At 43.4% G+C, this 16,560-nt stretch overlaps 1 protein-coding gene across 1 annotated transcript in view; it reads right to left on the bottom strand.

Annotated features, from left to right (window-relative positions):
- The window catches only part of RHPN2 (rhophilin Rho GTPase binding protein 2), a 49,867-nt gene that overhangs the window by 16,554 nt on the left and 16,753 nt on the right, over window positions 1-16,560 (bottom strand). Inside the window, exons 2-5 of the mRNA XM_005289907.4 lie at window positions 15,627-15,742; window positions 8,169-8,297; window positions 3,493-3,568; window positions 985-1,062 (exon numbers count right to left, since the gene is read on the bottom strand). Coding sequence (XP_005289964.2) covers window positions 985-1,062; window positions 3,493-3,568; window positions 8,169-8,297; window positions 15,627-15,742 — 399 coding nt within the window. The remainder of the gene's footprint in view (window positions 1-984; window positions 1,063-3,492; window positions 3,569-8,168; window positions 8,298-15,626; window positions 15,743-16,560) is intronic.

Below are 16,560 nucleotides of genomic sequence, written 5' to 3' on the forward strand. Positions count from 1 at the left end.
TGCTGGAGAGAAGGCTGTACGTGGCCCTAAGGAAACACATGGGAGATAGTGTGTGATAGGCAAATCTCACACATGTTGAAATACAATGTTGGACAGTAGGTATTGTGTGAACTATAGAAGAACATTTGAACAAACAACATCTAGTAAATAGAAATTACTAGTATTGTGCTACAGATCCCTACTATTTACTCCACTCCTGCTTTCATGCCTCACTTCAAACCCTTTAGTTTATTCCCCCATTACAATTTAAACAATAATATTTTAAAAACAAACAATTTACAAGTTGTGTTAAACTGCTCAGTTACTTTGCTTTCCTGTTACATCCTTTTCTCACCCCAAGCATTTCTTCACCTGTTTTATTTATATCATAGAATCATAGGGTTAGAAGGGACCACAAGGTCATCTAGTCTAAACCCTTGCCAAGATGCAGGATTATATGTGAGGAATAGCCCTTTTTCCCCATACCACTGCACTGGGAGCTCATACAGAGGTATTTGTCCACTATGACCCCCTAAATCCTTTTCAAAGTCACTGTTTTCCATATTTCAGTCCTCCCACTCCCCCCATTCTATAGATATGGCTTGCATTCCTTATTCCTAGATGTACAACTCTGCACACAGCTGTACTGAAACCCATTTTGTTTGAATGGGCCCCCGCTGCCAAGTGATACAAATCACACCATATAACTACTCTGTCCTCATTATTTACCATTCTGCCAATCTTTGTCATTTGCAAATTTTATCAGTGAGACTTCCAAATCACTGATGGAAATGTTGCATTATAGTCCTTGGGATATGGAGGCTGTCATTTTATATATCTTGGGAGCTAAAACAAATGGAAGTAAGGTAACCTGGAGCAAAGTATTAGTCATTAAGAGTGCCACAATCTAACCATATATGAACATTATTAATAAAAATCTGCAAGATTAAAACTGGATATGGTGGCACAGTCACAACAAGAATTAACATGCAAAATCAAACCTACTTGTCTCAAATCCATAAGATCAGCTATTTCATCTTCATAATCAGAACTGTCTTCACTGTAATGTTCCAGGATAAAGTCCTAAACAAAATAAAACGTGGAATACCCTTACTCTTTCAGGCCAAAGTTTTTGATTTCTATGCAAATATGAACAGTGTCCTGAATATTTAAAAATCTCATGATTTGCAAAGTTTCTACTCATTAGTAATAAATGGTGTTGTATTTATATATGTCAGATTTGCAAAAAAGCAGGAAAACTGTAACAGACAAGATTTCAAGGTAATATCTTCATCTTGTATCAAATATAAGAAACTCCAATCTTGCGTAGCGGACTCTAAACAGCTATAATATTTTTTCTGCTATTTTTTCAAACTGAGTTAATAGTTTTGAAATTGACATCTGAACCTATTAAATACAAAACAACAAGGGAGTCAAATGATCATGAAAATTCATTAATAGAAAGATATTGTCTCAAATTCTGCTCTTAGTTATATTGGTGAAACTCCACTGAGTTTAATGAAACTCCATTGGTATAAATGGCAGCAGAATATGGCCAATCAAGAATAACCTACAGATCGAGAAGTGGGGCCAAATTCTTAAGTGATGTCTAAGAGAGTCTAAGTTAGTAGAAGGGGTGCTGATTCTCTTGTTTTACTTCAGTGTAACTCCATTGACTCCAAGTAGTAAGTTAAAGTAGGATGTGGGTTTTTTCAGTTTACTTCTTCTGGCTCCTTGTCATGGTTAGATGCACCAACTTAGACTCCCACAGTAGGAGATGAGGGGGTAATACAGAGCTAAGGGAGTCTATATGTGGGAGTCTCAATTAGTGTAAGGGAGTTTAGCTTACACCAGCTTTACAATTCATCCTCTGAATTTGCGCTATAAAGTTCAAAAAAGATCCAAAGTAGTAGTGAGAAAGAGCTTTCTTCCTGATTCAAACAGCTATTTCCCACTAAGTAGTATGTAGAACTAGTAGCTGTCAATGAAAACCCAAAGAGAATTCTCCTTGATTCCAAACATATACTCATTTCTAAGACAGAACTCCCATTAAAGTCAGTGAGAGTTTTGCTTGAAAGAATGCAGATTAAAGTCCCTTGTGAAGCTCTGAATCCAAGTGGCTCTTGGCTTGGTAAAACTGTTGCTGTTTACTTGCTCCATGGAGAATTATTCCTGATTGTTTTATTTCCCTGCCTCTGGCAAAGAAAGCCTTCTTCCATGGATTTCATTATCTAATATGCTGAATACAACTGAGCTCACCTGAATAAATATCCATAACAGGCATAGACTTTGTGTGCCCCAAGGATGATCTTTATAATGCTCACAGAAAATTATATCACATAATTAATCAAAACATAGAAGTAATAAAGCCCTTTTAATTGAAAAAATGTTAAACACTACATTTTCTGTAGGAGCCCAATTCTGCTCTTAGTTCTATCAAATGCAATTTCATGTGACTGCACTGGCAGCTATACCTATGTAACTGGGAGCAAATTGGATCCACTCTATGGTCTGATCCCTGGACCCAGTACAACTATTTTGCACCATAAAGCCCCCTTAAAGCTGGCACACACAAGTAACTGGGGCTTCCTCTGTCCTAGCTGGGTATTCCCCTAGTGCAGAGCTGTCATAGCTGCCTCGGCACCATAGCCTCTTCCTGCCCCCAGGCATAGCATGCTCTGGCCATGTTTCCTCCCCATCAGAAAATCTTAGTCTAAATCAGAATCACTTGAATACACTGGGACTACCTTCCTGGGTGCCAAACCATCCCCCAGCTGCCCTGGTGGTAGGGGGAGAAAAAGATGAGTACAGCCAGATTATTTAATTAGTCTTCATTTAGACTGCAACATCTGGACAGGGATCTTGTTTAATTTGTATTGTAGAGCACCACGTACAAATGTGGACAGTGTACAAACAATAAATGGTTATTATTATTATCATCATCATCACTAGCTGAGCCATAGAACAGTGGGCCTGGGCAGCGGGTGAACCCCAATATTCCCCCAGCCCTGCCCCTTCTACCCGAGGCCCCGCCCCAGCGCGACCGGAGGAACCCCGGCCTGCCCCTTCCAGCCGCCCATTGCAGGCTTGCCCTACACCCAGCTGGCCCAAGCCGCCTCTGGCTGAGACCCTGCCAGCTTTGGGGAAGAGAAGGAGCAATGGCGGGGCCTTGGGCCAGAGTGTGGGTGGGGCCACGGCCTGGGTTAGGGGAGGCTTAGCACCCCCAGCCTTTGATACCCACCGCCTATGACAGTGGGCCTGATTTTGCTTTCACACAAATGTAAATCAAGAGTCAATCCATTGAAGTCACTGGGAAAGATCTTCTGAAGGACATAACTGATCTCAAATCCTTGATAATTCTTGGTGTGCTAAATTCTTGGTTCTTGATCAGATTAGTGCAAATAAAGCATAAAAATATGTTTAGAATTTGCACACAATGCTGCGCACCTTCAAACATAACAGCAGTGTTACATGTTAAATATTGATTCTAAAATCTGTATCTTCGAAACTTACCTTAAGAGGGATTGTTAAGTCCCCTTCTTTAGTCTCCTTCAGGCCAAGTGGTATCAGGGGAATGCTAAAAGTCTCTCTGTGGCAACAGAAAAGACAAACAGAAAGTTAACTCCTTATTTTCTATTGTTCTGTTGGCAAAATTACCTGTCTTGTTCCATGTGACCATAGAGAGAAGGAGCTGTGTCTCTTGATGACAGCATATGTAACATGCACCTTTTTATTTGCACTAGGAGGCTTTAAGCATTTCAAGAATTGTGTAACGCTCCCTTTACACAAACTGTTCTGTCCCACACAAGTTATTTTCCTTATTTTAAAAAAATAATTATTATTATAAAACCCAATCATGAATGCTCCTATTTCAGGAATGACAGAAGTGAAGTAAACAGCTGCAGTGTGAGAGATTTTATCAGGAGACTCCAACAACTTTTTTTGTGGACAGGGGGAGCTCTTGATTCCCCAGGAGTTTATTCTGGCTTCAACTCTCTCTGTACAATTACTCCTTCTGGCCACCAAGGGCCTCTGTGATGTGAGTAAGGAGTGAAGGAAGATTGTCTGGTCTCTTCTTCCTTCCTCTATCTCCCCTGCTGGGGTACCCAGCCAGAATGAGACACTGGGGGAGGAGGAGGAGGCAGAAGCCAGCTGTATTTATCAGTGTGGTGAGAGGGACAGAATCGGGATATAGGCATAGGGATGGAAGCTCAAAGGGAAAGAGTCTGAAGGGAATGAGAGTTGCCCTTGAGCCATTGTTCCCTCAGAGGAAGAGGGGGCCAAGGAAACAGAAAGTGGGGATTGACAGATCACTTGTCGGTATCAGTTTGGATCAATCTTTCCACATCTGGATAAACCACATGTGCAGAAACCTGTCACTGCAGAGAGACATACACAGGTAAGGGCTATGATAATTCCATATGCTTCAATATTTTAGTATTCCATCAATGGTTGATATATATAAATTGTCTCTAGCACATTGGAAAGTAAGGTCTGAGCTCACTGGTTTTGATATAACTGGAGCCTGACAGTAAAAAGTTTGAGAACCACTGCCATGTATATTTAACTTTTAGAAAATGTTAGGGTGAGGGAAGAATTCAACCCTGAGAAGCATCTCCACGGAGGGTGAGGAGGTACAAGATGGCAATGTTAAAAAACAAACAAACAAACAAACAAAAACCCTTGATCCTCAAGGAAAATAAAACTCTTGATCACATTATAAGAGTAATTCTATTGTTTGCTAGTGGGACTACTCATATGAATAAGGAGATCATGAGCATTTGGTCCCAACTGTGAAATCTGTCTGTACCACTCTTTTCCTAAGCAAAATGTCCCCATTTCAAACAGAGATGTCAGGATTTCTTCCAGTTATTATTTACAACGTGTTGAGTGGGAAAGATGGAATAGTGTCTGTTTAAACGAAATGTCCTTGGCATCTGGATATGTTTATCTGATATTTTCTTTTTCCAGCAAACACTTAACTGATTTTCTAAGAATTGTTCATAGTGACCTATTTTCACTACAAAATACTGTGGGAGTGATTCACTCATAGGTTTCTATCAGCAAAGCCAGCAGAACCTGGGATGCATGTCCCTGGTGGTGAAAAGTCTGCCAGGGGAGCAGCAGTACAATCTACTCACAACTCCAGCTTAGCATAAGAAGGTCCCTAGAGCTGGCTGGTGCAATCCAGAAAGTAGGCAGGGCCAGTTGAGGAGAAGAGCCAGGGCCCCAAGGAGCAGTGCTTATTCAGCTCACCTACTTATTCAGCATCTGCCAGGGGCTCCTATGGAACCCCGATGGAGTTTAAAACTATTCTCCCTGGTAGTGAGGCACAAATACACCCACACACCCTTGAGGGTGCAACACGTCTAATGTAACCAAATATTGGAAAGAACTGTTATTTCAATGCTTTTACCGCAGTTACCTTTGAAAAATAATCTGATAAAAGCCAAGGCACTAAAAATACTACGTATTGATTTAATATTGATTTAATATGTTCTTTCATCATCCATCTTCATTAAGCAGCCAAGCTTGTGTACAATTTCCATGGACACCGGTGTTTCTGCCAACTCTATGATGAATGTAAAGAAATTCAATATCTGCTTTTAGCTATTGAAGTGCCAAACCTACAGATTAAGTAATAGACTTCTCTAGTTTTATATACTGGGTGTGTAACACACAGTTTTGAAAAATATCCTTTGACCACGCCGTAAGGATTGGCCCACAGGCGCACTAGGAGTATTTTTATGGCTATAGAGGTATTCTCATGTACATGCTCAGGGCAAACTCTCCCCCCACATCCTGAATAAGCATATCATATTCAATAGGAAGACAAAAGAAACAAGTGGCATTTGCATTTTCAGGATTCCTGTCACCACCTCAGAAACTTTCTGGGCCAGATTTTGCCCTCAGTTTTTGCTGTGAGGGTTGCACAGGTATGAGTGGAGGGAGAATATGGCCCTCTGTTTAGAAGAAGATCTGCTTGACAGGTTTATCTGTCTTATCTCACTTTCTGGTGTCTATTTTGTACAAAAAGCACCCAAAGTTGTATCCATTCTTCAAGGATGGTCTTACCAGAGTTGTATAAAGACACATTATTATATCCTTTGATCAACAAGAGATCCCTGTCAACTGGCGAACATATGGTTCACATCATGCCTAAAACAGGAGAGAAGGGCATATAGCCCTCCTAAGAAGTACAGCTCTCTGCGAGCTCTGCTCTCTCTCTGTAGCAGTCACAGATGGGAGACAGGTTGTCACTGAGGTAGTAATATGCCTATACCCCCCTTTTCCCCTACATGGCTTCCCTCTTCTTAGCACTCTTTGAGACTTTCCCCTTTTCTTTGCACTGCGTAAATGGAGGTGAGTATACGGTCTATAGATATGGAGAAAGAGTGCCACTCTTTGACACAGAAAATATTGATGTGTCCTTTATGCAGACTTGGTTAGACTGTACATAACATAATACCTGCAGTTTGGGGTTCTTTATTATATGAACAGCATTGGAAATGTAGGAAATAGTTCAAAGGAGGTCAACTAAAATGACAGTCACAAGGGCCACTGTTCCAACATTCTCCAGCCACAAGATCTTCACCAAAACCTGGGTCTTCACCTAAGTTCCCTGTAAGCTGTGCGGCCAGGACTGGGGACCTGCCATGGCCAGGGGAGGGGCACCCCTCCCCTGACCCCCAACCTGCGACAGGAGGGGCACTATACCCTCCAGGACACCCTCCAGCCCCAACTCAGCCTGCAGTCCGGACCTGTCGTGGCCAGGGCAGCGTGGCCAGATCGGGCCTGGCCTCAGGTGCAGACTGGGCAACACGGCCCGGAGCAGCCCGGCCCCAGCCGCGGCCAGGGAAGCGCAGCCCGGACCAGCCCCAGTGCAGCCCGGACCCAGGCGTGGCCAGGGCAGACCAGCCCCGGAGCGGCCCAGACCCAGCCTATCCTGCAGCCCCAGCCCCAGATCTCCCGTGGCGGGGAGAGGCGCTTCTCCTCCCCAGCCCAGGTGCTGCTGCAGGGAAAGAGTGCTGGGGAGAGCCCTCTCTCCCCTCTGTAGACCCAGAGCACCTTCCTGCACCCCAAACCCTTCATCCCCGGCCCTACCCCAGAGCCCACTCCCCCAGCCGGAGCCTTCACACCCCTGTACCCTACCCCTCTGCCACAGCTCTGAGCCCCTCATCCCCGGCCCCACCCCAGAGCCCACATCCCAAGCCAGAGCCCTCACACCCCTGCACCCCAACCCTGTCTCAGCCCTGAGCCTCCTCCCACACTCTGAACCTCTTGTCCCCACCCCCACCACATGAATTTTGTTCTGTGCACCAATATGAAGGTGATGTGTCACACATCTCCTGCATATTGGTGTACAGAACAAAATTAATTCTGCATATGGGTGGGAAAAATTAGAGGTAACACTGGTCTTCACCATCAAAGAGCAGAATGTTTTAAATTATCTTCTCAAGGACTTGTAGGGAGGTTGGAGAGGTGGGGTATGTATGTGCTTCTGGAGACTATTACAAATCTGCTCCCCCTTCTGTCACTACGGCAGCTGTCACTTTCATCTTCCCTACTGCACTCCCTGTGCATGTTTGAGAGGGTGGAAAAATTCTGAACAAAACATTTTCCCCTCAGAAAATGAGATCTGTGTCAAAATTTTCTATGGGAAACTTGATTTTGGCAGAATTTTCCTTTGGGAAAACCAAAATGTTTCATTTCACATCAGGACAATATTAATCTTTGTGTCCGCCTGAGTTGCTGCAGTGTCTAATGGGAGCTGCCACCATTTTCCTCTATGGGCCTTGCTCCCCTGCTCTCTACCTGGGGCTGAACCTCTGCAGTGCCTCATGCACCGCAGTGGCAGCTTGGCTACAGGGAGAGACTGCGATGCATCATGTGAGATATAGTCAGGCCTGGAGCATGGTCCATATTGGAGAATGGAGGCATGAGGGACCTTGAACTACAACTCCCATAAGGCACTGCGGCAGCTCAGGTGGATGCAGAGAGAGCGACAAATATACGGACTATGTGGTCAGACTGTTGACTAAGAGAAAGTATATTCTCCTTCTATCATGTTCTTTATTCACTATTTTTTTCATGTAAATACTGTCCAGCATTCACACTCATCCAGCACCAGTTTTATTTCCAGTTGGTAAACAAAAGATGGGTTGTTAATAGACTAGATTTTCACTTACTCTGTATTCTGATAAACTTCCACTGATATATTAAGTCCTTCTAATTCCTCCTTTAAGATTTGCAGGTCTGAGTTTACAAAACTCAGTTCAAGAAGTGCCTGCTCTCGCACTTTGTTGTTGGTGGTTGCTCTGCAAAGAGAAAGAGATATGCACCTTTGTGACTTCCCAGAGAACAGGCTCTGTATTGTGCACCCGCTTCGTTGAGCCCCCTTACTGGCATTCCCATCATTTTTAAGATTTTTTTCCTTAAGAGATGATATGAGAACTCAAGTTTCAGAATTTACTTAGTTTGCTGCCAAGACAGAACTTGGAATAGGTTTCAGATACAAAACAGCATGCAGACATTTAACAGGTTTGCTGTGTGCTGATCTTTTTGGACTGATTTTAAGATTTAACTTTGAGGACAAATTAACAGTGAAACAGAAGGGTTTACATCTTAATTATATTCTGATAATAAAAATGATTACAGGGCTTTCTCCTAAAATGAGCTGTAAAGAAAAAAGTACATGTCTAACTTTGGTTAAACCCCCTCCCCCATGCCCTTACGGTCACTGGACAATTCATTAATCATCTGGTATAATTGCTGTTAGTACTATTTTCTTAAAAAACAAAAAACAGACACTTTTCTCCTTACAAAGAGAATGTCCCTTTTCCTGATGTGTCTGGATAATAATTTTCTTCCATTTGCAATTCATGTATAGGTGTAGCATCCTTTTATACCATTAGCATAATAGATATGTCTTTAAATGTAGCCCCTAAAGCATTTCTGCACGTTTCTATTTGAATATTTCTGGGTGTAGCTATATTAACACCTGCTTCTAGCATGAATCATCATATAAGCAACCCAATACTGTGTGGTACCTAGAAATCTCATATTTATCTATCATAAATGCTATTTTAAGATAAACAATTAGCTAGCAACACAAATGTCCATTAAAAAGTTAAGACTGAACAATTGCTTATTTGCTTATGGATTGATACTCTGAACTTTGGTCCATATAACCAAATAGTCAATAGCCTAATAGAATTATTAGTTAACAAGATCAGTATTTGCTATATAAACATTCCAACTTAGATTAGGACACACCTGCTAACCCATAATTCTCTGTGGAAGTATAAGGCTTATTATTTTACTTGTGTTTCAGCCAGTAATAAAGGAACCAGCATTTCCAGTTTTTCTCAAACTATGTTAAGAGAGGCTCTCTGTGGACAAAAGACTGGCTTGCTGCTTCTGGAGTCTGCTGAAATGCAAATAAAATCTCAATCTTTGATTTCATTTCTTTTCGCTTGAGTACTTTGAGTTAGTCCAACTATGTGAACTATCATCCAGCAGCATACCTAGAAATGAGTCTGAAATACAGTTTACCCTGGGAGCAGTTGTTTACCTCACAGCACTTACAAATGACATACATTTAAATAGTCTAATTGAATATGTTTTGATGCAATTTGATTTTAGAGATGTACTTGGACTTTAATTACATGGCACACTCACACACCAGAATTAGGTCTGATCCTACACTCCTTACTTAGCCAGAGCTCCTACTGAAGTCAGCAGCAGTTGCATTTTCAAAAAGTAGACACTGATTTTGGGTGCCTCTTTTTGGGATCCCAGGTTGAGACACTTTGGGGCTGATTTTTAAGAGGAGTGGAACATCACAATTCAGTTGAGAAATCATGGAGTTCATATGGTGCTCAGCAATTCTGAAAATTAGCCCCAAGTTGGGCACCCAGAAATTAACACAACCAAATTCAGTGGCCATTTTTAAAAACATTGGCCTAAGAGTTCTGCTTGGGTAAGGAATGCAGGCCCAGGTCCTTTTCAGTAAGGTTTCAATTACTCATGTTAATAAATATGAGAGATGTTACTTTGAAATCAGCGTTAACAACAATTTAACACATCTTAATTCAGAAAAGAAATGTGGCAAATTTGTAACTGTTATTTAAATGACTCTGCTAATTATAAGGCTGGTTATTAAGCAATAGAATCAAGAGAAATTAAGCAATCCGATTCCACAGTGAAGAAGAGGGTGGTATAAGAAAGTGGATGAAAACTCATACCTTAAGTTCCCTCTAAGCTGCGCGGCCATGCAGCAGCCTATTAAGTGCTGTGCAGGCACTCAGGGCTGCGGTGGGAAGAGATGCCTCTCCCCCAGCCCAGGTGCTGCTGCGGCGAGAGAGAGCTGGGGGAAGTTCTCTCTCCCCGCCATAGAACCAGGGCAGCCTGTACCCTAAACCCCTCATCCCCCACCACCAGCCAGAGCCCTCACCCCCCCTGTACCCCAACCCTCTGCCCCAGCCCTAAACCTCTCATCCCCAGCCCCACCCCAAAGTCTGCACCCCCAGCCGGAGCCCTCTCCCTCCACCCTCGCACCCTAACCTTTTGCCCCAGCTCTGAGCCCTTTCCCACACTCCAAACCTCTCGGCCCCACCCCCGCCACATGAATTTTGTTATGTGCACCAATAGCATCACCTCCTTATTGGTGCACATAACAAAATTCATTCTGCACATGCATGGGAAAAATTAGAGGGAACCCTGCTCATACCCACCAGAGTATTTGAAGGGTGTGTTTCCCCTCATTTTACAATCACTTTTCCTCACTGTTGGTTTTAGTAACTCTTCTTTGCAGTGTTGTTGTAGGCATGTTGGTCCAAGGATATTAGAGAGATAAGGTGGGTGAGGTAATATCTTTTATTGAACTTGTATATCTTTTTATTGGACTTCATTTATATCTTTTATTGGACTTCTGTTGCTGAAAGTAGCAAGTTTTCAAGCTACCGGTACATAGAGCTCTTAATGCTTGTAAGCTTAAAACTTAAAAATCACTTGCTCCATTGTTTCATTGCCTGTGCTGTTAATTTGTTGCTGTGAGACTGCATTAGGAGTGAGGCTGGACTTCTAGCACTGTGTTTCTCTTATCATTTTGCTTTGGAAGAAAGAAACTCAAAGATTTACATGGAGTTTGAAAACCTGTACAAAAAAAAGCAGATGAAATGTTGGGCCAGCCTGTCAGTACTGACTGTGTCCCCTTTGGATTTGAATTTTCACCGAGGATTCTTTATAGATAAAATGTCCATTTTATATATTTTTCTGGAAATTCAGTAGAAAAGTAAACAGGAAACTATATTTTAATTATTCTGCCGAATGTCTCCATCAGGGTAACTGATCCCAGATTCTTTCCCTTTAATAAAACTCCTCTTTTCAAATATATTTAGAAACAGTTACTTCTGTGCGCAGCAGAAAATAGCCAGCATGGCTGCTGCTCCATGGGTGCATCACAGGGCTCCTGAGCTCCATAGTGAATGCAGGTTTTTCCTGTTGTAAGGGGAAATAATGTCCTTTCTGGGATCCACTGTCATCCTCTTCTCAGGAGAGGAAGCGGCCGCCATTCCACCTGGATCAACATAGTGAGTCCCCTGAAGCCCTAATTTGAGACAGGTTTACTCCTGGCTCGTTGAGTGTCAGCCACCCGCTGGGTTATTTTAAAGGAGGTGCAACCCAAAGTGAATAGGGGATTAGCCAAGGAGATGTAGAGAGGTGCCAGGCAGCCAAAAGGTTAATATTTCCCTCCATCTAAGAACAAACATGTGTGATATTCCCTAATAAACCATGAAGTGACTGCATTTCAATGGAGGTATTTGTATATATATATATGTAACACAGACAGACCACAATTGTCTGTGGGCAGGATTGAACCTGGGACCTCTGGAGCTAAATGCATGAGCCTCTACTGCAGTGGTTCCCAAACTTGTTCCGCCGCTTGTGCAGGGAAAGCCCCTGGCGGGCCGGGCCGGTTTGTGTACCTGCCGCGTCCGCAGGTTCGGCCGATCGCGGCTCCCATTGGCCGCGGTTCGCTGCTCCAGGCCAATGGGAGCTGCTGGAAGCGGCGGCTCGGCCCACGCTGCTTCCAGCAGCTCCCATTGGCCTGGAGCAGCGAACCGCGGCCACTGGGAGCCGCGATCGGCCGAACCTGCGGACGCGGCAGGTACACAAACCGGCCCGGCCCGCCAGGGGCTTTCCCTGCACAAGCGGCGGAACAAGTTTGGGAACCACTGCCCTACTGCATGAGCTAAAAGTCACATGGCTCTTAGCTGAGGCTGTAGCAGACTCATTAATCTCTAAGTGGTCTCGGTGCATTAGAAGGGACAGAACACCACACTCAGGAGCTGTGCAGGTTACATATAACATGTAAAGTCAGAAAGCCCCATTTTGCAACTCAATGCCCTTACCTCAGTAGCCTATAGAACAGCTCTTTGGTGAGCATGAAACAGAGAGATCTTCAAATTTTAAGCAAAATAAATAGCCAAAACATATCTCAATGGCAAGATGAGCACCAAAATAAAAGTCAGTCACTGAGAGGCAAAAAATCCCCAACTAGTGTAAATTGTCTAGCTCTGTGAAAGTCAAAGGAGTTAGGATGATTTACACCAGCTAAGGATATGCCCCTGAGCGTCGGTCACTTCCAAAATCTGAGGGATAAGGCAGGTGCACAGGCAAGTGGGAATCTAGTCAGAGAAGTCATGCTTCAGAGAAGTAAAGTTACATGAGTAATCTTCTCTGAAGAAATCACATTGACTGGATTCTTGCTCTTGGACACTGTCAACTCTCCACAAACCCATAGATTCTCCAGTCATGGCAGATTATAGACACCATATGAAGCAGTTTTAAATAACAAGGAGAAATCCACATCCACAAATAACAGGAGGGAGAGCTGTTGGGGGAAAATAGTGACTAAGTGGTAAGGGTTAGATGGTCCTTATTGTGGGACAATATAAGGCTTATACTGCAAGGCAGATATAGGTAGGGGTCTACATAAATGCTTTTTTTCTTTGTTTTTGTTTTTTTTAATACGGAAACAAGCCTTCCAGCAGCAGGCAAATGAAAGAGAAATCCCCTCCCCACCACAGACCAGCTATGGGGTTTCCCCATAAACACTGCAAGGTCAGATTTTTAAGATAAATAACTCAGAGAACTAAAGGGTACCAAAGTGAAAAGACAGAATCTCAAAAAGCAAGTGCACAAAAGGAAGGAAGTTCATGCTTTACAAATGTGAAGTTGGGAGGTTGTTTTAGTTCTGTGGCAACCTGACACTTTACTCTAGATATCACATGGGGTTTCACACAAACCAGGGGAAGCCCAGAGATCATTTTATGCCATCAAGATAGACAGCGTTTTTTCCTTTCAGAATCAGAAACTGGCATTACAGACCAGTGAGCCTGCATAGCAGGCACCTGCAAAAACTCCAGGAGTGGATTAAGTCTGTAATGGGGTACAATTTTTAAAAGCTCCTATTGATTTTCCTAAGTCCAATTTTCAAAAGTCACTTAGGCTCTTAGGAGTCTAAGGCCTGGTCTACACTAGGAAATTAGGTCGGTATAACTATGTTACTCAGGGGTGTGAAAAATCCACATCCCTGAGTGACACAGTTAAACCAACCTAACCTCCAGTATAGACAGCACTAGGTCAGAGGGAGAATTCTCCTGTTAACTTAGCTACTGCCTCTTGGGAGGTGGAGTACCTACACCAATGGGAGAACCCCTCCCATCGGCATAGATAGCATCTTCACTGAAGCGTTGCAGCAGTGCACCTGTTCTGCTGGAGTGGTTTATGTGTAGACAAGCCCTTAGTTTCATTGAAAGTCATTGGGACTTAAGCTCCTAAATGTCTAAGTGACTTCTGAAAATGGTACTTGGGTAAGTCATTCATGCACTTTTGAAAATTTTACCATGTGACCCAGGTCCAGGAAAATTTTGCCTTCAACCCCCCAAAAATCTGGCCCACTGCAACATCCAGCCTGCTGACCAAGTCAGTCACATGCCTCTCAGATGCAGTCTACTCCACCCTCTTCTTCCAGGTCATGTCATAATGAAGCCTAAGGAATTAAAAGGGGCACAATGGACATAGGTCCTGCAGGAGCAACAGCTAGCAGCAATCAGCCATATGCCACACTACCTGCTGCTCACTAATTCACTATTCTGCTGGTGAGCCCCTCTGCCAGTGGGCTACAGATGTGAAGGATCTTGGGAAGATCTGTTTTGTGGGGATCACATTCTTAGACAATTAATATTCAGAAAAATGTTCACTTGTTTCCTTTACAAGCAGGCATCATGCTAACAACCACTATCTAATGAAAGACTCCAGGAAAAACTGAATTAGGATAATTTCAACAGTCTTCAAACAAAGTCATTTAAGAACTTGAGTCTAGTGCAATGCCCTTTTTCTGCAATACAGTGGCTTTCAAAATGCACTTTGAAAACATAAAAACATAATACAGTAACTCCTCACTTGAAGTCTCCCCGGTTAACATTGTTTTGTTGTTATGTTGCTGATAAATTAGGGAACATGCTCATTTAAAGTTGTGCAATGCTCCCTTATAATGTCATTTGGCAGCCACCTGCTTTGTCCACTGCTTGCAGAGAGAGCAGCCCATTGGAGCTAGCTGGTGGGGGCTTGGAACCAGGGTGGACCGGCAGCCCCCCTATCAGCTCCTGCTCCCGTAAGTTCCTGTGGGACAGCCGCCCAGCAGGCTATCAATTGCCGGCAGTTCAGCTGTCCCTCCCCCCACTCCATGTGCTGCTCCTGCCCTCTGCCTTTGAGCTGCTCCCAGGAGCCTCCTGCTTGCTGTGCAGGAGGGGGAAAGAAGGGGACTAATGTCAGGGTGTCCCCTTCCCCCTGCTCCTGCACCCCACTTATCCCATCTCCATGAGGGGGTGCGGGACGACACGACAGGCCTCAGGACGGAGGGAGCTTCCTGGGAGCAGCTGCTGTCTCAACTTGCTGATCTACTTAAAAAGGCAGTGTACTTAAGTGTGGGGTCAGCCTACTTAAAGGGGCAATCTCTCTCTCTCACACAGGGTGTGTGTCTCTGTCTGCCATGCTGTCTCCCCTCCCTCCATTCGTGCTGCCTTGTAGAGTGGGAGGCTACATTAACAACAATGGGTTAACCCTTGTGGGCTCAGCCAAAAGCTAGTTCATCATTTAGCAGTAAGGCATTCCCTGGAAATATCTCGCCTTCTTCCACCCTCTGGCTTCCCCGCCTCAACCAAGCTTCACAATCATCATTGCTATGTACAATATTAAATTGTTTGTTTAAAACTTATACTGTGTGTGTGTGTGTGTGTGTGTATATATATACAGACAAAAAACATTCCCGTGAACCTAACCCTATTTACATTAATTCTTATGGGGAAACTGGATTTGCTTAACATCGTTTCGCTTAAAGTCGCATTTTTCAGGAACAGAACTACAACGTTAAGCGAAGAGTTACTGTATAACAGTTAATGACTTTCTAGAGATGGGGCATTACATAAGGCTGTCAGCAGAACATCCAGCTGCAGTTTATTCAGCAAATTATGGGAGCAGCGAGGCAGCTATCTGAGAACTGAAGGACACCCCTGCTGAAAGAACAAAAAACATTTTGTTGCTTTAGACAGAAAAATAGTAAAGTGATGGGAACATACCGTAGAAGATTTTCAGCACCAGTTCTCAACCTTACTGCTTTCAGGATCTGTTGGTTTAGAGCAGCTCTTTGATTTTGCAGTTTGCTTCGGCCAGTCTCAGCCAAGGGGTTACATCCCTAGAATAAAGGAAGCAAATTATTTTTAAGAAGCTGACAACAGAAGAGCGAAAGAAAAAAGTGAATAACACTGATTTCAAAGACATGGATATGAAAATCTTAACCTATAAAGCATGACACATAAAGCCATTTGATTAAAGAGCGTTCTTTATTTTAAACCTAAGAAAGTTTATTCCCAAATTAAAAAAAAAAAAAAAAAAAAACCACCTCAGCTCAGGGTGACGTTTTCTCAGTTACCCTGCAGTAAATTTACAGTTATTTCCTTGATGTCAGTGGAGTTTGTGTGAAGCCTGAGCAACTACACTGATGTCCATAGAGTTACTCCAAAGTTACACAACAGTGTGCCTGAGAGAAGAGTTGTTGTATTGTCATGATAAAAATCATAATATGATGGTAAAAGGAATGAAAAGTCACAGATCATGGCCAGGGTTTTTTTAATTAAAATCAATTGTTTTTAAAAAGAATAAAAGTGATTTTAAGGGTAACTGAAAAGGCCTGGGACTCTTCAGTTTAACTTATTCCCTAGTCTCCTCTGTCTAGAGCAGGGGTCGGCAACGTTTGGCACGTGGCTCACCAGGGTAAGCACCCTAGCGGGCTGGGCCAGTTTATTTACCTGCTGACGTGGCAGGTTCGGCCGATCGCGGCCCCCACTGGCCGTGGTTCGCCCTCCCGGGCCAATGGGGGCGGCGGGAAGCGGCGCGGGCGAGGGATGTGCTGGCTTCGTATGTACATGTCTCCAGTACTAAGTGTGATGGTTTGTCATCATACTAACGTCTGTTCTTTTCATGGAAGTGATTTAATAGCATGAGCTGGCCATA

Source organism: Chrysemys picta, chromosome 14 (assembly GCF_011386835.1).
Source record: "Chrysemys picta bellii isolate R12L10 chromosome 14, ASM1138683v2, whole genome shotgun sequence".
NCBI classification, from domain to species: Eukaryota; Metazoa; Chordata; order Testudines; family Emydidae; genus Chrysemys; species Chrysemys picta.